We start from the raw sequence: 24,719 nt of genomic DNA on the forward strand, positions 1-24,719 counted from the left end.
CAGAAACTCCATGTGTGAATAGGTTTGTGATGGTTTCTATGTGGCTCTGACTAGCCACTCTTGAGTTTATATATCGATCATTTAGGAACTTTCACCATTTTGTCACCAGGTTTTACTCCTTGTATTCTGAAGCACATGAACCTGACATTTGAAGAGTTTTTAATTCAACTGTTTTTATCTTACCAAACTTGTGGTCTTTTTCCTACACTGGGGGAAGTGGGAAAATTTTGAACTCACTTTAGAGGGCACATTTTAAGGTTAGACTGCCTATATTTCCATGCTATACTGCATAATTTGTGATTTTAAAGTCTCTGCTAGTGTTCTCTCACCAAATAGAACTTGCCCCACACCTGGATCTTGGCAGGCACCAGAAATTATGCAGTGTTCCATGGAATATGAAGAAAGTTCACAACAGTAGTATATAGGAGTCAGTGACAAAGATATTAGGGGGAAAAATAGACTAAAGGATGAAACAGAGCTGTAGGATACTTTGGCAGGTAGAAGTACACAGCAAGGTTATGGAAAGCGGACACCTGGAACAAAATAACATTCTTGGCAATGCATTCCTTTTTATTACTGATATCCTCCGCCACAGTGATAAATTCATCCTCCCCCATAACCCCAGATTTTTCTTTTGTTCTTTCCAAGTGGCAATATCTTTGAAAATATTTAGATTTTTTTGCTGTCAGCCACACCCCAAAATATTTCACCCTTTTTTCTATTGATAGTTCTGTTTTTATTGTAATTCCATTTTTGTGTTCTGCCATATTTTTTACCAACATTTTGGTTTTATTTTTATTTAACTTAAATCCCGCTACCCAGCCCAACTCCAAAATTCTGTCTGAAACCCTTGGTATGCTTACTAACAGGTCTTCTACTGTTAACACCAAATTGTACACCAAGGCTATCAGTTTATATGCTTTGTTTCCAACCATAATACCTTTTATTTCATCATCTGATCTTACACATGTCACAAAGTATTTCTAAGACTAATATGAACAGTAATGGAGACAGGGGACATCCCTGTCGTGTACCTTTTACAATTTTACATTTTTCTGTTATCACATTGTTCACTATCAGCATAGCCGGTTGTTCTGAGTACATTGCATCTATTTCACTCCAAAATGATTCTCTAAAATTCATCATTTCCATCCTTTACCCCCTAAACATTCAGGACACCTTATCAAAGACCTTCTCTGCATCTATAAACATTAGTTCTGCTTGCTTATCATTCCTAGCCTCCAAATATTCTATTATATCAATTATTTTACTTACATTATCTTTCATTCGGCAGCCAGGTAGAAAGCTCTCCTGATCTTGAAGGATCAGATATTCTTTTAAGCCATTTTCATATGATTTGCCTTTCCAAACACATTTAATGCTTCTGGCCACCTCACTTGCTGGTCATTCATCTGGCTGAGAATTACCTGTGTACTCAGAAGGCTGTTGACTTAGACTTGGCCATTTAAAAAGGCATAGTTTGGTTTTCTGACAGCCACCTGGAAATGTGAATCACCTGGTCATCTAGGATGCAGCAACACTATTGGTGGGTATCTTGGGCCCCACAAAAAGCACCAAGGCAGTGGCACAGGTTGTATTTGCAAATGAAGGCCTGGAAATCTGTCACCGCCTTTTACATGTGAGCTTGTGAACTTGTTTCAGTTGGATCAAAATCACCCGTCAGGAAGCAGCAATGGCCTTTGGTTGGAAGATATTTGCTCAGGCCTTCTGGATTGGCTGTGGGAACAGGTTGGTGTGGCAGAAGTTGGACAAGAGTTGGTCCTCCCTCATGGCAGAAATGACATTGGGAAGGATGAGCATAATATGGGATGGCTATAAATGGCCTGAGGGTCTGGTAGTGGCCCAAAGGGCCATAATGAATGTGATAATGTGAACCCCTATTAATCCGAGAATATGCTTCTAATAGAGAAGTTATGGTAACCTGTTGCTTTATGAAACTGATGATTTGGCAAGATGCCGTCCATCACTGGGACAGAAGGACAGCTAATACATCAATCACAAAGATACAGCTCGTAAGTTGATACATGGTACAAATGGCTACACGTAACACAGGTTCCCAACATGCATACTAACAAAATGTAAAATAACATGGTGAGAATTGAAGTTTAGTTAACAATGTTCATTGCGCAATGCTCATTAAACATGAAATTTGGTAATGATGTACATGATTGGTTAAAACTGAAATCCTTTGTTTGAAATGTTATAAATACCCCCTGCCCGTACCTTTGAGTAGGTTTGCAGTTTTGCGAAAATATGAGACTGCAACCTATTGCTTTGCAATAAACAACAATGGACTCCTAAATCCTCTTGTCTCTGAGTTTTATTGGCGTAACTGATATGATAAGCCATTTTGGGCTTAAAACAATGGGAGGATTCAACATGGCACCCACAAGCTTGGTGCTGGGGTATCTTCCTGGTAGCAATCTGCATCTTGGTCACTCATTGAGACCTTGCTTGCTGGGCTTGCACCACAACATGGTTCAACAGTGGCCAACTCCGATGGAATAGATTTGGGGTGGTCTAAACCCAGTGGATTCACTCCATCAAAATGGGGCTGGTGTGGGCAGTATTTTGCAGGTGAATATTTGATGAGTGCTCTTAGATACCTTTAAAAAGAAATGTCAGACGCAATTATTTTCTTTTGGGTTCTGGGGCCTATACGTTGAGTACAGATCACCTTTGGAACTCACATGTAGCACTTTCTTAGAGTTGTGGGCCCCCAGGAAGCAGTGGGTCAACAAGGCCTCTGATCCCCGCTTAGGTGTGGGACTGATGGAAGTAGGAGAAGTTAAATACAACCCCTTCGATGTAGCAGTGTGTGCTTTGCCAGAATGGTTAACAGCTGAGTTCAAGCAAAATCGCACTGAATAGTTTCACCCTTACTTCAATTGTGTCACACCTCTTTATTTCATGGTTATTGTCACAATATTATAATTTGCCTCATCTTGATGTTTTGATTTTGCCACACATTTGTTAACGTGTAGAAATAATAGCTGCCCTGTCATGTGGCAAAACTAATGTTCGAAAGTCACTTTTCATTCAAGATTTGCTGCTTCCAGTCACAAACCAAAACAAGGCTCACTTTGACTTTCCTGCTGATGTTTTCACTTACCATGGAACACTTCAAGCTAATTGCCACTTTTTGTGCCACAAAGGGGCAGAGGCAGGATGTAGACAGATTTGAGAATAAACACAGAACAAAATAAGAAAAATCCTTCCAGTAGCACCTTAGAGACCAACTAAGTTTGTAATCGCTATGAGCTTTTGTGTGCATGCACACTTCTTCAGATACCTTCCGATATTCTTCCAATATTAATTTCTTTTAAATTTGTTTTGACTACGTCAGACCAACACGGCTACCTACCTGTAAACAGAACACAACATGATGCAAAAAAGCAAAACCAAAGAAAACAACTCTCATTGAAACTAAAAATTTTAAAAGTTATTAAGTCACCGTACAATTATCCAAATCACAATAATTTATTCACCTGGTCAGAACACCACAGGCATAAGAAAACTGTCAAAACACAGCCAGGAAAGGGGTTATAATAATGAACCTCTGTACCATGAGGAGATAGGAATAGTATCAAGAGGCAACCAGGGCTCCCAATTTTCTTTCTCCCATTTTGTATTTTCATCATATTATTGGCCTGCCTTGAAATCTGAGTGTTGTGTATTGGAATTCTCACCCAGCACCCAAAGCATGTGTTTATACTGCTTTGATTTTTAAATAAGGTGTGCCAATCTCTCTTGTTGTGCTCTAGTGACAGAGCCAGGTATCATGCAATCTAGTTTGCTGAAGTCATTCTGCAGGTTCTGATAGGCAAAGAGCATCCAAGTTTGCAGAGAGGCTTGTCTACAAGGATGCTGTGGTCATTCACTTTGCTTTTTCTGCTGCCTCCTGTTGTGTGCAAAGCAGCTATGGGGTGCCCTGAGACTGATACATTTCCTGTTCCCCATGAGTGGTACCAGTCAGGTGGCCTCGTCATTGGTGGGGTTGCCTCTCAGTTCTATTATTCCATTATTGAAGATTTATTCAAGAAAAACCCTTCACAGAATCTGTTAGATGATAATCCACAGTAAGAGACTCTCCCTCCTCCTTCATTTTTGGGATTAATCCTTCCAGTATTTTTTATTTTTTTTAGTATTATGTATTCTCCTAAAATGACTGGCAATAAATAGTGACTTTGCTCTCTGTGATAATAATAATACTTTCTATTTTGAAAAACAATGTGGAGAAAGGGAGGGAGACTCTGTATGCTTGGTTTTAATTCCACCAACAGGGACCAGCAAGAGGGGGATGGAGGGGTTACTGCTGTGTATGTTCTTGGGGCACCTAATCTGCAAGTGTCTAATCTTCCTAGAACAGATGTCATGAATCAGACACTATTTGAGTCTGCTTTGTGAGATATTGACCTCATGGTTTGAGAATTGCTTTGTGAGATATAAACCTGGTTCAACGTATTTCACTATTCTATGAAGTCACCCCTGGCACTGGCTGATAAATGAAATAGAGAAATCTAGAATTTTTAACAAAATGTAGTATGTGTTGTGAGTCTGTTAAACTGATTGCAGCAGCTGCAAGTTGATGGGAGATTAATTACTTTCCCAAGCTATGATTGATAAGAAAAAGGTATGAGCTTTTCTTTAGTTCTTTAGTTAGCTTGAAGTATAAATGATAAATCTTCTTTAAAAAAAGCTCATAGAGCATGCTACTTGCACTTATTTGCATGCACAATATGGATGTTTCCTTCTATTACTCAAAATTCCATTTTTAGTTTGAATTAAAATTCTTCAGTGACATGAATTTGTATTCAAAAACGTTTCTCTTTCCATCTTCCTGCAAGCTTCAAAAATCATTGAACCCTGTGGAGATTCTGTGGCTTAACATCACAACCATTCAATGAATGAAATATAGAGCAAAAGATTCTGTGTGCATTTCTGACCATGGTATAGTGATAGAGAAGTGAAGATAAGTCTGGAGGAGTTAGTTTAGTCTTCTATGAGGTTTTAGAATTCAACATATTTGATAGTGGTGACGGAAAGAACATTAAAATTGTGATGAAGAGAAAACATTTCACTCCATTTTTCTATACCTGTATTACATAGCAATCTAAGAGGTGACTTCTTGAGAGCCAGTGTGGTGTAGTGGTTAAGAGCTTTTAAAGTAATCATTAACTTGTCTTATTTTAACTTGTTTATTTAACTGGAAACTGTTTTTAAAGCAAATGCATAGTGCAATCCTATAAATGAAAACTGTACCAGAAACTCCCTTGTATAAAGATGGTAAATAACCTGGGCTAGATGCATTGAATAGTCACCTCCATGGCCAGTTTGAGTACAAAGAGAAAGAGGTGCACATTATTGTAGTCTTTTTTGGGGGGGGAACGAATATTAAAGATCACACAAGGACTAACTAAAAGATGATAAGAGTAATATAGAAATGGCATAATGAGTAATTCATTTTATTGGTGTATCTGAAGAAGTGTGCATGCACATGAAAGCTCATACCAAAATATAAACTTAGTTGGTCTTTAAGGTGCTACTGAAGGAATTTTTTTATTTTGCTTCGACTCAGACCAACACGGCTACCTACCTGTAACTCATTTTATTTAGGCGATAGAGTTTGATATTTATTATTTTAGAAGCACAAAAAATATAACAAGGTTATAGTTCAATATGTATCTGTTTGAAACAGAATTGGCAATTTGTTTTATCTATTTGTTGCATTGTAGAATTCTCTGAAATTTTAAACTAACCTCATTTGCAGCATGATAACAAAATTCTACCAGCACATCCTTGCCTTGGCATTTGCAGTGAAAGTGATAAATGAGAACCCCAACATCTTGCCCAATGTCACACTGGGGTTCCACATCTACGACAGCTATTATGATGCAAGGATCACCTTTCGTAACACCCTGGACCTGCTCTTTAAAATGCATAGATTTGCTCCCAACTACAAATGTGACTCGCAGAAAAACCTCATAGCCATCATCGGAGGACTTAGCTCTGATACCTCCTTCCATATGGCTGATACCTTAAGCCTCTACAAGATTCCACAGGTAGGTTTTATAAATAGGGACATGAATGTTTGTTGCACAAATCACACTCTTCTCTTATCATTCTGAACGTGATTTTGAGATTCAGAAAGTGAATATGACTGACGATGAAGCATTACAAGATGGAATGTAGATTACTCCTTACCAAGTAATGACTGCTACACCAGTGAAGGTCTGAGTCTAGCAGGCAGCAGGCAGCACCTTGGACACTTGCACCACCACCACCCAGTTCACACATCAACTGCAAGAGACATTGTCTCTGCATGGAGCCAGCTTGACCTGAAGATTTGAAAAGCTGACCATAGACCATGCCCCCTTGGAGAGCCTGTAAAACTGATTAAAGGGCCCTAATTTATTTTCCAGTACTGGGAAACTGCAGGGCTTGAGAGGTTCTGTATGATACTCATAATGTCTGTTCTTTTCCTTTTAGCTTGCATATGGCTCATTTCCCCAAGAGGAGAGTGATATAGATCACTTCCTTTCCTTTTACCGCATGGTGTCCAATGAAGCTCATCAGTACATGGCAATAATCAATTTACTCCAGCATTTTGGATGGACATGGGTTGGACTCTTTGTTACAGATGATGACGGAGGAGAAAATTTCTTGCAGGCCCTGGAGCAATTGCTCTACCAGCATGGGATCTGCTCAGCTTTCACACAAAGAATGGAAAAAATTGGTCGTTTTGATATGTTGGGCGGACTTTTTGAGATGCTTGATAGGTATTATGTGGGTCTCACAAATGACAAAGCCAATGCATTCATCGTCTATGGAGATTCTCTGACATTGAGCTGGCTGAGATCTGTTATATTTCTACGAGATCCTGAAAATAAGGAAAGCTCAACATTTAGAAAAGTGTGGATCATGACAACACAAATTGACTTCATACTATTGAGTTATCAAAGGTCTTGGGATCTTGATCTCTTTCAAGGTGCCATATCCTTCACCATTCACTCAAATGAGCTTCTCGAGTTCCATGAATTTCTTCAGATCGTAAAACCTTACTGGAATCCAGGCGATGGTTTTCTCAAGGACTTCTGGGAGCAAGCATTTGACTGTACATTTCCAGATCTGCTCATGCAAGATACTGAAACAAGTACAGGGGAGGAGAAGTTAGAGGGTCTTCCTGGCCATCTGTTTGAAATGGGCATGACTGGCCACAGCTACAGTATCTACAATGCTGTCTTTGTTGTGGCTCATGCTTTGCATGCAATTCATACATACAGATCAAAGCACAGAGCAATGGCAGGAGACAAAAGGTTTGAACTTCAAGATCTGCAGCCTTGGCAGGTAACATGTTGCAAACAATATATTATTTCAGTGAGTCAATTACTCGAAGGCCAGACATCAAGAGATAAGATTTATGAAAATAGTTCATTGTTTAGTCTTGGTCTGCATTTTTATATATGTTCCTTCTTTTCCCTTTTTCTCTTTGAATTAGCTCCACTATTTTCTGCAAGGCATTTCATTTAACAACTCAGCAGGAGAAACAATGTCCTTTAATGAAAAAAGGGAAATGAGAGGTGGATTTGACATCACAAACATGATCACATTTCCAAACAAGTCCTTCCTTCAAATGAAAGTTGGACGAGTTGATCCTGATGCTCTTGAAGGAGAAACATTCATTTTTCATGAAGATATGATTGTGTGGCATAGAGGTTTTAATCAGGTCTGAATCCTAGGAATCATTCTGTTCTTCACTGTTCTTATGACGTTTTCTTTTGGTGTCAGAAAATTCCATTTTATTGAGAACTGTTGTTTCTATTTGATAGGGCCTAGGAAAAATGTGGCTGCGTAGCACATTCAAAATTGATGCTGTTTTGAAATGCTAAAATTTGGGGGGGGGGGTAGCCTACATTTTTGCAGAAGAAATTTTTTGATTTATACTTACTGTACCTTCCATATACATAAAGCTAAGCTTCTGGGGCACATCAATGTAATTACTACATATGCGCCCATTTGGTAACCTCTTTTCTTATTGCATGTAGACAATAGCTGAGTAACAGAACACGTATTGCTTGCAAAAGGTTCCAGGTTCAATCCCTTGCACCTCCAGGAGGGGCTAAAGGAATTCCTGCTAAGACGTTTTTCAATTAACCTGCAGCATTTTGCAGAACAAACTGCATTTTGGTGAGCCTCAAATTGTGTGGCTGATCTGCCAAACTCGGGGCCCTACCAGTCACCCCATTACACAAATGCAAAACTTTGGCACAGGTTTGGAAAGAATTGGGGACAATATTGGATTTGGGTTGATCAGTATAGCAACAAGTTGAGAAAGTCAGACACTATTTTGGGGTACCTCAAAATTGGGGGGGGGGTTTGATGCAAAATGATTGCAAAGCTTGTCATAGGTTTGGAGGGGACCCCAAATAATGGAATTCATAGTACAGCTCTTTTATATTAAACCTTTTTTTGCTGAGTGCTGAACCTCATTAATAGAAATCAAATAAACAATTAGTTTCTCTGATCTCCTAAAAGACTTTTCTGCTATGGATAGGTGATTCCCCTTTCTCTGTGTAATGACCACTGTCACCCTGGGAATCAGAAGGAAAAGATAGAAGGGGAAAAGTTTTGTTGCTATGGCTGTGTTCCATGTCCAGAAGGGGAAATTTCAAACCAGGATGGTAAGTCATGCAGCGCCTGTTACACAATTAAAGAAAATTTCCTTAAAATGATGAACCGGTGGTCTATGACTCCAGCAAAATTGGCTAAAATGAATAAAAAGATTAGTAAGAAATGCTGGAAATGTAATAAAAAAATAGGGGAGTCTTTTCCACATGTGGTGGACGTGTCCCAAAATTTAAAAATTCCGGGACATGATTTATGAAGAAATTTTAAAAAAACATATTTAGAAATACATACTTTAAAAAACCAGAATTATTTTTATTAGGAATTTGCACAAAGGACATTTCAAAGGAAAAGAAAAGAGTCTTTCTATACGCAATCATGGCCGCAAGGATCGTGATAGTGAAACATTGGAAATGTAATACAATCCCAACAAAAGAAGAATGGCTCTTAAAAATAAGTGAATATTTAGAACTTGCCAAATTAACGGACCTAATAAGAAATCACTCAAAAGAAAGAACAAGGAGAGAGTGGGCTGTCTTTATAAATTACATGGAAAAAGAAGGCTTCCAGAACATCACTTGGCTTTAAAGGTAAAGGGACCTCTGTCCATTAGGTCCAGTCGTGACCGACTCTGGGGTTGCGGCGCTCATCTCACATTATTGGCCGAGGGAGCTGGCGTACAGCTTCCAGGTCATGTGGCCAGCATGACAAAGCCGCTTCTGGCGAACCAGAGCAGTACACGGAAACGCCATTTACCTTCCTGCTGTAAAGGTAAAGGGACCCCTGACCATTAGGTCCAGTCGTGACCGACTCTGGGGTTGCGTGCTCATCTCGCATTATTGGCCGAGGGAGCCGGCGTTTGTCCGAAGACAGCTTCCAGGTCATGTGGCCAGCATGACAAAGCTGCTTCTGGCGAACCAGAGCAGCACATGGAAACGCCGTTTACCTTCCCGCTGTAGCGGTTCCTATTTATCTACTTGCATTTTGACGTGCTTTCGAACTGCTAGGTTGGCAGGAGCTGGGACCAAGCAATGGGAGCTCACCCCATCACAGGGATTCGAACCGCCGACCTTCTGATCAGCAAGCCCTAGGCTCAGTGGTTTAACCACAGCGCCACCTGGGTCCCTTTTTACCTTCCTGCTGTAGCGGTACCTATTTATCTACTGGCATTTTGACGTGCTTTCAAACTGCTAGGTTGGCAGGAACTGGGACCGAACAACGGGAGCTTACCCCGTTGCAGGGATTTGAACCACCAACCTTCTGATCGGCAAGCCCTAGGCTCTGTCGTTTAACCCACAGCGCCACCTGTGTCCCTAGCATTCAGAATAAGTGAGATCAAAACATTTATATCTGAACACTAAAACACAAGGATCCAATAGGTGTAATTTCATGGCAGTGAAGAAGACAAAAAATTGTTCAAACAGTATCGAAATTTGACCTTTTTTATTTTTCAGATATGAATGACTGCTTCAGATGCCCCAAAACTCAGTATCCAAACAAGGACAAAACTATCTGCACTGAGAGAACAATGACCTTCCTTTCTTATGAAGAGCCTTTAGGAATTACTTTAGCAGCAGTTTCCCTTTCTTTCTTCCTCATCACAGCTTTGGTGCTAGGAATATTCATTAAGCACAAAGACACTCCCATAGTCAAAGCCAACAACCGGGACCTCACCTACTCTCTCCTTGTCTCTCTCCTGCTCTGCTTCCTCTCTTCATTGTTATTTCTGGGTGAACCTAGCAAAGTCTCCTGTCTCCTCCGGCAACCAACATTTGGCATCATCTTCTCAATGGCCGTTTCTTGTGTGCTGGCCAAAACTGTCACTGTAGTTCTTGCTTTCATGGCCACCAAGCCCGGGTCAAGCATGAGGAAGTGGGTAGGGAAAAGACTGGCCTACTCAGTTGTAATTTCCTGTTCTCTTATTCAATCAGCTACTTGTGCTGTGTGGTTGATGACATCTCCCCCATTCCCTGATCTGGACATGCACTCGTCCACAGAAGAAATCATTGTGCAATGTAATGAAGGCTCAGTCACCATGTTTTATAGTGTCTTGGGCTATATGGGCCTGCTGGCCATTGTCAGCTTCATTGCTGCATTCGCGGCCCGGAAGTTACCTGACAGCTTTAATGAAGCCAAGTTCATCACATTCAGCATGTTGCTCTTTTGCAGTGTTTGGCTGTCTTTTATTCCAGCCTACCTGAGCACAAGTGGAAAAGGCATGGTGGCTGTGGAGATCTTCTCCGTCTTGGCCTCTGGGGGTGGGTTACTGTGTTGCATCTTTGCCCCTAAATGCTACATCATTATTCTGAGGCCTGAACTGAACAACAGGGAACAACTTATACGAATAAATAATTAAATAATTTCTTTTGGTCTTACTTCATTCTGCTAAATATTAAATATCTTAAAGGCAAGGGTTGAAAGCAAAATTTTATTTTTCTGTCTATTATTACTATTATGTGTTTAAAGCGATCTGTCTTGGTGCATCCTTTCTATTGCTGCTCCATTCCGCTTCTCTTTTTTGGATAACCAGAGTCATATAACCAACAACATGCTTAAGTCTAATTAGTGCATGAATTAAGTCTAATTATTGAATTAATGCATTAATACCATAGAATAAGCTGTTCTGCCAGGCTTACCTCACCTTGGAACAAACTAGGTAATCAAAATTTTGTTCCCCTTCAGTCTACCCAAGAAACTCCATGTGTGAAGAGGTTTGTGATCATTACTATGTGGCTCTGACTAGCCATTCCTGAGTTTCTATATCGATCATTTAGGGACTATCACCAGTGAAGGCAGTGAAGGTCCTGTGTGAGTGTCTGGAGGCGGTTGGAGGATGGGTGGCAGCTAACAGATTGAGGTTGAATCCTGTCAAGACAGGAGTACTGTTCTTGGGGAACAGGAGGCGGGCAGGTATGGAGGACTCCCTGGTCCTGAATGGGGTAACTCTTCCCCTGAAGGACCAGGTGTGAAGCCTGGGAGTCATTTTGGACTCACAGCTGTCCATGGAGGCACAGGTCAATTCTCTATCCAGGGCAGCTCTCTGCCAGCTCCATCTGGTACGCAGGCTGAAACACTACCTGCCTGCGGACAGCGGCATAGCTAGTCCCCTGGCCGCCTGGGGCGGCAAACCCAAAGGCACCCCCCCAAGCGTGCACAGGAGGGATATGATGCTAGGGCATGTCATTTAAGGACGGAATTATATTTTTTTGCGAATTTGCTCAATGAGGGGTTCTAAAAATATGTTATTGCACATGAGGAATCCAAATCTGCAATTGTTTTTATGGTGGGTTGGTGATTAGCTTGGTAAATTGAGATCTGTTTGAAATACACTAAAAAAAAGCCAAAAACTCGCATTTTGAAGCGAAGTTGAAGTTTTTAATCATTTTATACAAGCGAAAATATAAAGAAATTTTGTTTCCAGCTGTAACAACATATCATTACTTTATCTTATAACGTCGTATTATAGTAAAAAAAGAAAAAAAGAAAAATAAATGAACAACTTCAAGGGCTGGTGTCACATGATGATGTATTTGCTGAGGGCCCACATCTGAGCAGGAGAGCCACTGGCAGAAGCCCCCTGGATCATGCTCTTCAAAAGAAGTGTACACTGTAAAAATTTGATTCCTATAGAATCTAAAGGCCTGCTCTTGATACTCCCAAAGATGGTATCAGACTTAGAGAAACCATATTCCATGCAGGTCAAGACTTCTGTTCATTTAATGGTTCTGAAGCAGGAGAATATATAGTATTTCCATCCTTCCATCACTGTGATAGAAGGGTTACCATAATGCTTATTATCTATGCTACTATTGAAGGAACTAAAATCTTGTCTTTCTTAAAATGTGGCAATCCTTCTATTAAGATTGGGTGCCTGTCCAACAGCCTTAATCCTACACTATCAGAATGCTGTTTTTGCACCCCCAATTTATCCAATAAGGAAAGACCGTCACTCGACTGAACTTTGGTAGCTCTACTTTACAGTGTATTTTTAACACCTCCAAAAAGTTTATCCAGTCCTCTGCATAGACTTCATTAGCGTGTTAATCATCATAGCTATTCTTCAAAGAAAACATGCTTTTCTCCTTCATGGGAATAAAATTCTGTTTGCAAAGGGTGGGAGTGAGCAACAAAGGGACACAATTCTCTGCTGAATATAGTGTGTGTGTGTGTGTGTGTGTGTGTGTGTGTGTGTGTGTAATAATAATAATAAAATGATGTTGGTGGGTGAGGATCCCAGCTCCTTTGATGACCACACAATTGTTCTGGTACCAGAGATGCTCTGTAACATATTCAAGCAAGACACCAGCCCCCAGTCTCCAATGCAACACAGAAGACAATTGCTAGGGCTGGTTAGATGTCCTCATGCCACCCCATTCTGTCTATCTCGGATAGACAATAAATCTACTTGTCAGAGCATTTCGGCTTTGAAACCCCAACGACCTCAGTAGGTGGACTGGTGGTAGAAAGCAAAAAAGATATCACATACTGTTGTATAATATTAATATTAATAGTACAGATAACTAAAATACATATATAAGAGAACTACAATACAGTGGTACCCCACAAGACAAATGCCTCATGCAACAAAAAACTCACAAGATGAAAGCGTTTTGCGTTGCGCAAGGCGTCTCGCAAGACGAAGTTTCCTATGACCGCGCTTCACAAGATGAATAGGAACGCATTAACTAAATAGGTAGACCGGGTAAACCAGGAAAATTTTTAACCATGCTTCACCTATACAAAGCAACTCGCAGAACGAATTATTTTCATCTTGCAAGGTACCACTGTATCTTGTAATCAATTTTAGGCACTTATCTGTTTTCATGAAAACTGGAGAATAACCTATACGTTTAAATGACAGATTTTTTTAAAAAAAATGTTAAAAAGTAGGAACTTTTCACATAGAGATTTACCGAGCAAGACCTAAATATTTACAAGTAACCAAAATATATTTCAAATTACCTCATCATATCACAACTTTTTAACACCCCTCAAATCAGGATTTTTAAAGATGGAAAATTCAACACGCCCTAATATGACGTGGTGCCACGGTGCCACAGCAGGCAGCGTCCGGCGGCGTCCGGCAGGCCTCTCCCTCTCCCTCTGGCCCTCCCTCCGCCCGTCCTTACCGTGCTCGAGGCAGTTCTCCTCACAGCCAGTTTGCACTGGCTCCGCAGGGGCTGGTCCTGCTTGCCCGCTGCCTGGCTTTCTTCAGGGCCATCATGGAGGCAGGCGAGGGCTGCACTGCTGGCGGAAGGTGGCTCCTCCGGCAGGGAGGAGACGCCATGGAGGAGCCGGGCTGAGATGCCGCCAGAGCTCTTTCCGCAGCGCACTCCGGCCTCACCTCCATGTGGGCGGTGAGGGGCACTCACAGCGGTGGTGGCGGCCATCAGAGGTGGTTACCCCCATCCAGCCTGCTGCCCCCCCCCCTCGCCCAGCCTGCCGCCCAGGGCAGCACGCAATGCGCTCTACGTGGGGCTACCTTTGAAGGTGACCTGGAAACTACAACTAATCCAGAATGTGACTAGTGACCGGGGGTGGTGGCCGAGACCATATAACACCGGTCCTGAAAAAAATAACATTGGCTCCCAGTTCATTTCCGAGCACAATTCAAAGTGTTGGTGCTGACCTTTAAAGCCCTAAATGGCCTTGGTCCAGTATACCTGAAGGAGCATCTTTTTGTAATCTGTTTTGTAATCTATTGGATGTCCCTGGGTGAAAGCGTGGTTATAAAGAATGTAAATTATTAAAAAAAACTTATTCAAGTGAATTGTGTCACACAGTATTTGTGTCACAAAGACAGGACACCTCATAATATAATTTAAAAACTGGCAGGGAGAAGCCAGCACTTTCCTTAGTATCTCTTAGCAATTTATATTTTAGTCTCGATTTCTTCCCCTGACAGATAAATTTAGGAATATCTTTCTGCCATTGTTTGAAGTGTCCTGCTCCACTGACTACTGGGACCGTCAGGAATAAAAATAACATTCTTGGCAATGCATTCCTTTTTATTACTGATATCCTCCCCCACAGGGATGAATTCATCCTCCCCCATAACTCCAGATTTCTCTTTATTTCTTTCCAAGTGGCAATATAGTTATCCTTGAAAATATTTATAATTTTTTGCTGTCAGCCATACCCCCAAATATTTCACCCCTTTTTCTATTGATAGTTCTGTTTTTATTGTGATTCCTTTTTTTGTGTTCTGCCATATTTTTTACCAACATTTTGGTTTTCTTTTTATTTAACTTATATCCCGCTACCCAGCCCAACTCCAAAAATTCTGTCCTAAACACTCAGTACGCTTAACTAACAGATTTTCTATTGTTATCACCAAATAGTACACAAAGGCTATCAGTTTACATGCCTTGTTTCCCAACCGTAATACCTTTTATTTCATCATCTGATCTTACACATCTCACCAGTATTTCTAAGACTGATATAAACAGTAATGGGGACAGGGGACATCCCTGTCTTGTACCTTTTACAATTTTACATTTTTCTGTTATCACATTGTTCACTATCAGCATAGCCAGTTATCCTGAGTGCATTGCATCTATTCCCCTCCAAAATGATTCTCTAAAATTCATCATTTCTGTCATTTCCCCCCTAAACATTCAGGACACATTACCAAAGGCCTTCTCTGCATCTATAAACATTAGTTCTGCTTGCTTATCATTCCTGGCCTCCAAATATTCTATCAGTTATTTTCCTTACATTATCTTTCATTTGGCAGCCAAGTAGAAAGCTCTCCTGATCTCCTGGATCAGATATTTTTTAAAGCCATTTTCATATGATTTGCCTTTCCAAACACTTTTAATGGCTTTGGCTTTCCAAACACATTCGATGCTTCTGGCCACCTGACTTGCTGGTCATTCATCTACCTGAGAATTACCTGTGTACTCAGAAGGCTGTTGACTTAGACTTAGCCATTTCAAAAGGCATAGTTTGGTTTTCTGACAGCCACCTGGAAGTGTGAATCACCTGATCATCTTGGTTGCAGCAACACTATTGGTGGGGAGTGTGAGCTCCACAAAAGCTCCAAGGCAGCGGCACAGGTTGCATTTACAAAGAAAGGCCTGGAAATTTGTTACCGCCTATTAAATTTGAGCTTGTGAACTTGTTTCATCTGAATCAAAATCACCTGTCAGGAAGTGGCAATGGCATTTGGTTGGGAGATATTTGCTCAGCCCTTCAGGATTGGCTGTGGGAACAGGTTGGTGTGGCAGAAGTTGGACAACAGTTGGTCCTCCCTCCTGGCAGAAATGACATTGGGAAGGATTTTGGGGCGGTCTAAACCCAGTGGATACACTCCATCAAAATGGGGCTGATGTGGGCAGTATTTTTGCAGGTGAATATTTGATGAGTGCTCTTAGATACCTTTAAAAAGAAATGTCTAACCCAATTATTTTCCTTTGGGTTCTGGGGCCTATACGTTGAGTACAGATCACCTTTGGAACTTACATGTAGCACTTTCTTAGAGTTGTGGGGCCCCAGGAAGCGGTGGGTCAACAAGGCCTCCCTCTCCCCGCTTAGGTGTGGGACTGATGGAAGTAGGGGAAATTAAATCCAACCCCTTTGAGGTGGCAGTGTGTGCTTTGCCAGAATGATTAACAGCTGAGTTCAAGCAAAATCACACTGAATTTCAATAAACACAGTCCCATGTTTCACCCTTACTTCAATTGTGTCACAACTCTTTATTTCATGGCTATTTTCACAATATTATAATCTTGATGGGGGGATTTTGCCACACATTTGTTACACAGAGAAATAATATCTGCCCAGTCATGTGGCAAAACTAGTGTTGGACAGTCACTTTTCATTCAAGATTTGCTGCTTTCAGTCACAAACCAAAACAGGCTCACTTTGACTTTCCTGCTGATGTTTTCACTTACCATGGAACACTTCAAGCTAATTGCCACTTTTTGTGCCACAAAGGGGCAGAGGCAGGACATAGACAGATTTGAGAATAAACACAGTACTCAACATGATGCAAAACAACAACAACAACCCTCATTGGAAGTAAAACTTTTTAAAAGTTATTAAGTCACTGTACAATTATCTAAATCACTATAATTTGTCCACCTGGTCACAACACCACAGGCATAAGAAAAGTGTCAAAAAACAGCCGTGAAAGGGGTTATAATAATGAACCTCTGTACCATGAGGAGATAGGAATAGTATCAAGAGGCAACCAGGGCTCCCAATTTTCTTTCTCCCATTTTGTATTTTCATCATATTGTTGGCCTGCCTTGAAATATGAGTGTTGAGTGTTGAGTGTTGAGTGTTGGAAATCTCACCTAGCACCCAAAGCATGTGTTTATACTGCTTTGATTTTTAAATAAGACGTGCCAATCTCTCTTGTTGTGCTCTATCGACAGAGCCAGGTATCATGCAATCTAGTTTGCTTAAGTCATTCTGCAGGTTCTGATAGGCAAAGAGCACCCAAGTTTGCAGAGAGGCTTGACTACAAGGATGCTGTGGTCATTCACTTTGCTTTTTCTGCTGCCTCCTGTTGTGTGCAAAGCAGCTACCAGCTGCCCTGAGACTGATACATTTCCTGTTCCCCATGAGTGGTACCAGTCAGGTGGCCTCGTCATTGGTGGGGTTGCCTCTCAGTTCTATTATTCCATCATTGAAGATTTATTCAAGAAAAACCCTTCACAGAATCTGTTTGATGATAATCCACAGTAAGAGATTCACCCTCCTCCTTCATTTTTGGGATTAATCCTTTCAGTATTTTTTTTTAAGAATTATTTTATTCTCCTAAAATGACTGGCAATAAATAGTGACTTTGCTCTCTGTGATAATAATAATACTTTCTATTTAGAAAAACAATGTGGAGAAGGGGAGGGAGACTTCGATGGCCTTGTTTTAATTCCACCAACGGACCAGCAAGAGGGGGATGGAGGGGTTACTGCTGTGTATGTTCTTGGGGCACCTAATCTGCAAGTGTCTAATCTTCCTAGAACAGGTGCCATGAATCAGACAATGTTTAAGTCTGCTTTGTGAGATATTGACCTTATGGTTTGAGAATTGCTTTGTGAGATCTAAATCTGTTTCAATATTTATCATTCATTATATTTCATTATTCTATGAAGTCACCCCTGGCACTGCCTGATAAGTGAAAGAGAGAAATCTAGAATTTTTAACAAAATGTGGTATGTGTTGTGAGTCTGTTAAACTGATTGTAGCAGCTGCAAGTTGATGGGAGATTAATTCCTTTCCCAAGCCATGATTGATAATTATAGATATATATAGTTAGCATGAGGTATAAATGATAAATCTTCTTTAAAAAAAGAAAGCTCTTAGAGCATGCTACTTGCACTTATTTGCATGCACAGTATAAATGAATACTGTACCAGAAACTTCCTTGTATAAGGATGGTAACTATAACTCTAACTAAAAGATGGTAAAAGAAATATAGAAAAGAAATATAGAAAAGACATATAGAAATGGCATGATGAGTAATAGAGTTCGATATTCATTATTTTAGAAGCACAAAAAAGATAACAAGGTTATAGTTCAATATGTATCAGTTTGAGACAAAAATGGCAATTTGTTTTATCTATTTGTTGCATTGTAAAACTCTCCTCTGAAATCTTAAACTAACCCCATTTGCAGCATGATAACAAAATTCTACCAGCACATCCTTGCCTTGGCATTTGCAGTGAAAGTGATAAATGAGAACCCCAACATCTTGCCCAATGTCACACTGGGGTTCCACATCTACGACAGCTATTATGATGCAAGGATCACCTTTCATAACACCCTGGAACTGCTCTTTAAAATGCATAGATTTGCTCCCAACTACAAATGTGACTCGCGGAAAAACCTCATTGCCATCATTGGAGGACTTAGCTCTGATACCTCCTTCCATATGGCTGATACCTTAAGCCTCTACAAGATTCCACAGGTGGGTTTTAAGAGTAGGGACATGAATGTTTGTTGCACAAATCACACTCTTCTCTTATCATTCTGAACGTGATTTTGAGATTCAGAAAGTGAATATGACTGACGATGAAGCATTACAAGATGGAATCTTAATAAAAAACGTAGATTACTCCCTATCAGTAGAGATTGCTACACCAGTGCAAGTCTGAGTCAAGCAGGCAGCGGGCAGCACCTTGGACACTTCCAACACCAATACACAGTTCACACATTAACTACAAGAGACATTGTCTCTGCAAGAAGCCAGCTTGACCAGAAGATTTACAAAGCTGACCATAGACTATGCCCCCTTGGAGAGCCTGTATAACTGATTAAAGGGCCCTAATTTTTTTCCAGTACTGGGGAACTGCAGGGCTTGAGAGGTTCTGTATAATACTCATAATGTCTGTTCATTTCCTATTAGCTTGCATATGGCTCATTTCCCCAAGAGGAGAGTGATATAGATCACTTCCTTTCCTTTTACCGCATGGTGCCCAATGAAGCTCATCAGTACATGGCGATCATCAATTTGCTTCAGCATTTTGGATGGACATGGGTTGGACTCTTTGTTACGGATGATGACGGAGGAGAAAATTTCTTGCAGGCCCTGGAGCAATTGCTCTACCAGCATGGGATCTGCTCAGCCTTCACACAAAGAATGGAAAAAATAGCTCGTTTTGATTTGGTGGGCGAAATTTTTGAGATGCTTGATAGGTATTATGTGGGTCTCACAAATGACAAAGCCAATGCATTCATTGTCTATGGAGATTCTCTGACATTGACCTGGCTGAGATCTGTTATGTATCTACGAGATCCTGAAAATAAGGAAAGCGCATCATTTAGAAAGGTGTGGATCATGACAACACAAATTGATTTTGTATTATTGAGTTTTCAAAAGTCTTGGGATCTTGAGCTCTTTCAAGGAGCCATTTCCTTCACCATTCACTCAAATGAGCTTCTCACGTTCCATGAATTTCTTCAGATGGTAAAACCTTACTGGAATCCAGGCGATGGTTTTCTCAAGGACTTCTGGGAGCAAGCATTTGACTGTCCATTTCCAGATCTGGTCATGCAAGATACTGAAACATGTACAGGGGAGGAGAAGTTAGAGGGTCTTCCTGGCCATCTGTTTGAAATGGGCATGACTGGCCACAGCTACAGTATCTACAATGCTGTCTTTGTTGTGGCTCATGCTTTGCATGCTATTTATTCATACAAATCCAAGCACAGAGCACTGGCAGGAGACAAAAGGTTTGAACTTCAAGATCTGCAGCCTTGGCAGGTAACATGTTGCAAACAATATATTATTTCAGTGAGTCAATCAGCACGAGGCCAGACATCAAATGATAACATTTTGTGATTATTATCCTTTCCTGTATATTCAAAAATTCTGTTAATACTAAATGTACAGGAAAGGATCATAATCACAAAATGTTATCACCTGATCTTTTCCATCTGCTTTTTGAATATAGCCAATTGTTGCTGCTTGGTCTTCATAATATACATTTTCCTTCTTTCCCCTTTTTGAATCAGCTGCACCATTTTCTGCAAGGGATTTCCTTGAACAACTCAGCAGGAGAAACAATGTCCTTTAATGATAAAAGGGAAATGAGAGGTGGATTTGATATCATGAACATGATCACATTCCCAAACAAGTCCTTCCTTCAAATGAAAGTTGGACAAGTTGATCCTGATGCTCTTGAAGGAGAAGCATTCATCATTCATGAAGATATGCTTGTATGGCACAGAGGATTTAATCAGGTCTGAATTCTAGAAATCTTTCTGTGCCTCACTGTTCTCATGACGTGTTCTTTAGGTCTCGGAAATTCTGTTGGTTCTATCTGATATGGCCCTAGAAAAAATGTGGCTGCCGAGCACATTCAAAATTGATGCTACTTAGAAATGCCAAGGAAAAAACCCCATACATTTTTGTATAACTATGTCTTCCATATACATAAAACAAGACCTTGGAGTATACAGGTGAAACTTGGAAAATTAGAATATTGTCGAAAAGTGCATTTATTTCAGTAATGCAACTTAAAAGGTGAAACCAATATATAAGATAGATGCGTGACATGCAAAGCAAGATATGTCAAGCCTTTATTTGTGGTAATTGTAATTAGTTGTCATTAGGAGGGTCAATTATAAATGGAATATAATTAATGAAATGTAATAGTGGTGTTTATTTTTGTATTATTGTAACAATTTGTTTTATTACTGTGGAGTTTCCAAAAGAAAGCATTTGTAAAAATGAAAAAAAAAAGTTGCATTACTGAAATAAATGCACTTTTCGATGATATTCTAATTTTCTGAGTTTCACCTCTATAAATAAATTACTACATAGGCACCCATGTTGTAACCTCTTTTGGTAATGTATGGAGACAAGAACTTAGTGATACAAAAGGTACTGCTTGCAAAAGGTCCCAGGTTCAATCCACTGCATTTCCAGGCAGGGTTAAAATGAAGTTCTTGTGAGCTTTTTTTCAGTTGTTTTGCAGCATTTTCCTGAACAAACTCACCATTTTGGACAGCCCTTGAACTGTGTGGCTGACCTGACAAACTTAGTGCCCTACCGGTCACCCAAATCCATTAATGCAAAACTTTGGCACAGGTTTGGTGTCTATTGAACAATATTGGTTTGGGGTTGACTAGTTCTGTACCATGTTGGTTGGGGAAGTCTGACAATATTTTGGGACACGACACCTCAAAATGTAGGGGGGGGGGTTGTTGCAAAGTGATTGCAAAGTTTGTCATAGGTTTGGAGAGGATCCCAAATAATGTGATTCATAGTTGACACACCTGCATAATGCAGCTCTTTCATATTAAACCTTTATTTGCTGAGTAGTGAAATTCAGTAATAGAAGTCTAATAAACAATTAGTTTTTCCTAGCTTCTGAACTCCTTTCCTGCTATTGATAGGTGATTCCCCTTTCTCTGTGTAACGACCACTGCCACCCTGGCAATCAGAAGAAAAAGAAAGAAGGGGAAAAGTTTTGCTGCTATGGCTGTGCTCCATGTTCAGAAGGGGAAATTTCAAACCAGGATGGTAAGTCATGCAGCGCTCATATTTTTCTTCCTATAAGGACACTAGCAAGGTTAGACGGTAGCATTTGGGGGGGGGTGTATTGTAGAGCAAAAAGTAAGGAGCAACATGATAAAGATGAATAAAATTCTTCAATGCATGGGAGAATAGGATAAACAGAACACTAGAGCTTGGGGCATTTAAGAAGGTTGAGTGCTGGATGATTCAGCACAAGCAGAAGAAAACTAACTTCTTCGTGAAGTTCATGATTATCCATGGAATTTGTTCCTACAAGATGCAGTGGGTGGAAATCACTTGGAAGCCTTTAAAGAAAAACTCCTTTTAGACAAACTCATGGAGGATAATGTTATCAATGGCTATGACCTCTGATGGCTTTTTCTGGGCCTTCATGCTCAAAGGCTGTATTCTTCCTAATATGAGTTGTTAGTAAGTCGGGGGGGGGGGGCTTCTGTTTCATTCTTTTCCTGTTTGCAGACTTCCCATAGGAATCTAGTTGGGGACTGAGAAATCAGGAAGCTGGCTGAAATGGGTCATTGACTCTTACGTTCTTATCCAAAAAAGAAATACAGTTAGAAGGATTTCAACACAAATATTATCAATTTAGCAAGCAAATGATTTTAATAAGCCTAAAAGTACACAGAGTATAAAACACTCATGTATGAAAAATGAGACAAATGGAACCAATAGGTTGAATTTCATGTCAGCAAAGAAGTAGTATGGAAGGCAAAATACTGTTGAAAAGTGTAATAGCTTTCAGAATAAGTGAGATTAAAACATTTATATCTGAACACTAAAACACATGGATCCAATACGTTTAATTACATGTCAGTGAAGCAGTCACATAGAAGACAAAGCTCTGTTCAATCAATATTGAAATTTGACTGTGTTTCTTTTTCAGATATGAATGACTGTTTCAGATGCCCAAAAGCTCAGTATCCAAACAAGAACAAAACTATCTGCATTGAGAAAACGATGACCTTCCTTTCTTATGAAGAACCTTTGGGTATCAGTTTAGCATCATTTGCCCTTTCTTTCTTCCTCATCACAGCTTTGGTTCTAGGAATATTCATTAAGTACAGAGACACTCCCATAGTCAAAGCCAACAACCGGGACCTCACCTACTCTCTCCTTGTCTCTCTCCTGCTCTGCTTCCTCTCTTCATTGTTATTTCTGGGTGAACCTAGCAAAGTCTCCTGTCTCCTCCGGCAACCAACTTTTGGCATCATCTTCTCTGTAGCCGTTTCTTGTGTGTTGGCTAAAACTATCACTGTAGTTCTAGCTTTCATGGCCACCAAGCCAGGGTCCAGCATGAGGAAGTGGATGAGTAAAAGACTGACAAATTCCATTGTCTTTTCCTGTTCTCTTATACAATCAACTATTTGTACTGTGTGGTTGATGATATCTCCCCCATTCCCTGAACTGGACATGCACTCTTTAACAGAAGAAATCACTGTGCAATGTAATGAAGGCTCAGTCACCCTGTTCTATTGTGTCCTGGGCTACATGTTCCTCTTGGCCATTGCCAGCTTTGTTGCCGCATTTGCAGCCCGCAAGTTACCTGACAGTTTTAATGAAGCCAAGTTCATTACCTTCAGCATGTTGCTCTTTTGCAGTGTTTGGCTGTCTTTTTTTCCAGCCTACCTGAGCACAAGTGGAAAATACATGGTGGCTGTGGAGATCTTCTCCATCTTGGCCTCCAGTGCTGGGTTATTGGGCTGCATATTTGCCCCTAAATGCTACATCATCATTTTGAGACCTGAACTGAACAACAGGGAGCAACTTATAAGAAAAAAGAATTAAAAAGTTTTTTCTCCCTTCACTCTGGTAAATTTTATATATGTGGTAGTTAAGAGTTGAAGACCAAATACTCTCTATCTATCTATCTATCTATCTCTCTCTCTCTCTATCTATCTATCTATCTATCTATATTCCTGTAGCAAACGTACTTGAGATCACTTTTTTGCCATTTGTTCATTTATATTTTCTATACGCAGGTTTAGAAAAATTTTCTGTATAAAAAATCTCTTATTCTAACATGAGTAGTTAGTACCCAGACCTTGTTATTTGAACCACAGATTCAGATATCCCAACAGTTGAACATCTGAAGGCGGTCCTCTATCGGGAGGTTTTTAATGTTTGGTGGTTTGTTTTTTAATTCAAGATTTTCTTGATTTACAAAAAGACATGCAATGTCTCTCGTAACATTTTTACAAATTGGTTCCATTTGTTGAGACATTGGGAAGAACGAGGGGGGTAGACGTAGATGGGGGAAGATGGGGGAGTCAGGTGACAATGTTTCTATTTTTCTTAATATATGTGGGGGGAGGGTTTGTCAGCGTCGCTTGTGCAGGTTCTTTGTTGTTTCCTTGTGTTCCTTTGGTTATTATATTTTTTTAGATATGCTGTAAGCTGTCCAGAGTGGCTGGGGAAACCCAGCATGATGGGTGGGGTATAAACAAAATAAAATGATGATGATAATGATAATGATGAAAAGGCTTTAGACCAGTTCAGTTCAAGATTACTTTTAAATTTCTTTTTTGGAATAAACATTTGTAATTGTTACGATATAGATCATGAAACCTTTTCTAATTACAGACACATTTTTGTTCTTGGTATGTTTTTAGTATTGACTTAGTACAGGCATCCCCAAACTTCGGCCCTCCAGATGTTTTGGACTACAATTCCCATCTTTCCTGACCACTGTTAGCTAGGGATCAAGGGAGTTATAGGCCAAAACATCTGGAGGGCCACAGTTTGGGGATGCCTGACTTAGTACATCACATAGCTGTATCCTGTATTTCTTCATTGCCATTTGTGACAGCTTATTATCTCTCCCCTTTCTTTTAAAACTGATATCTTTTTCTTTTCCCCCCTTTTCTATGTAACCTGTGTCTGGTTACTAAATTTTAATTTAAAAAGATTGGGGGGGGGGGGGACAAAACACACTCTGGAATGTGCATAGTTTATTTAAATTAAGCATTTGCCATGTCCCAAAATTTATTCAGGAGTGCATCTGGGATGGGGTGTGGCTTGTGTTTGCAGTCATGGGATTGTTTTCTATCACATGACAGTGAATGTTTTCATTCCACAGTGTGGGAAG

The 24,719-nt window shown here is 40.2% G+C and overlaps 2 protein-coding genes across 2 annotated transcripts; both read left to right on the forward strand.

The window, feature by feature from the left end:
* Positions 1-5,792: 5,792 nt before the first annotated feature.
* On the forward strand, positions 5,793-11,002 carry LOC118078126 (vomeronasal type-2 receptor 26-like). The gene is made up of 5 exons (XM_088655782.1): positions 5,793-6,083; positions 6,511-7,368; positions 7,520-7,747; positions 8,576-8,702; positions 10,101-11,002. The coding sequence occupies exons 1-5, from the start codon at positions 5,793-5,795 to the stop codon at positions 11,000-11,002; spliced, it is 2,406 nt and encodes an 801-aa protein (XP_088511908.1).
* A 7,269-nt stretch (positions 11,003-18,271) lies between these two features.
* On the forward strand, positions 18,272-23,419 carry LOC118078108 (vomeronasal type-2 receptor 26-like). The gene is made up of 5 exons (XM_088655635.1): positions 18,272-18,562; positions 19,001-19,858; positions 20,110-20,337; positions 21,496-21,622; positions 22,518-23,419. Exons 1-5 carry the CDS (start codon positions 18,272-18,274, stop codon positions 23,417-23,419), a joined length of 2,406 nt encoding a protein of 801 aa, XP_088511761.1.
* Positions 23,420-24,719: the final 1,300 nt, after the last annotated feature.

The sequence above is a fragment of the Zootoca vivipara genome, chromosome 12 (genome assembly GCF_965207765.1).
Source record: "Zootoca vivipara chromosome 12, rZooViv2.hap1.1, whole genome shotgun sequence".
Lineage (NCBI taxonomy): Eukaryota > Metazoa > Chordata > Lepidosauria > Squamata > Lacertidae > Zootoca > Zootoca vivipara.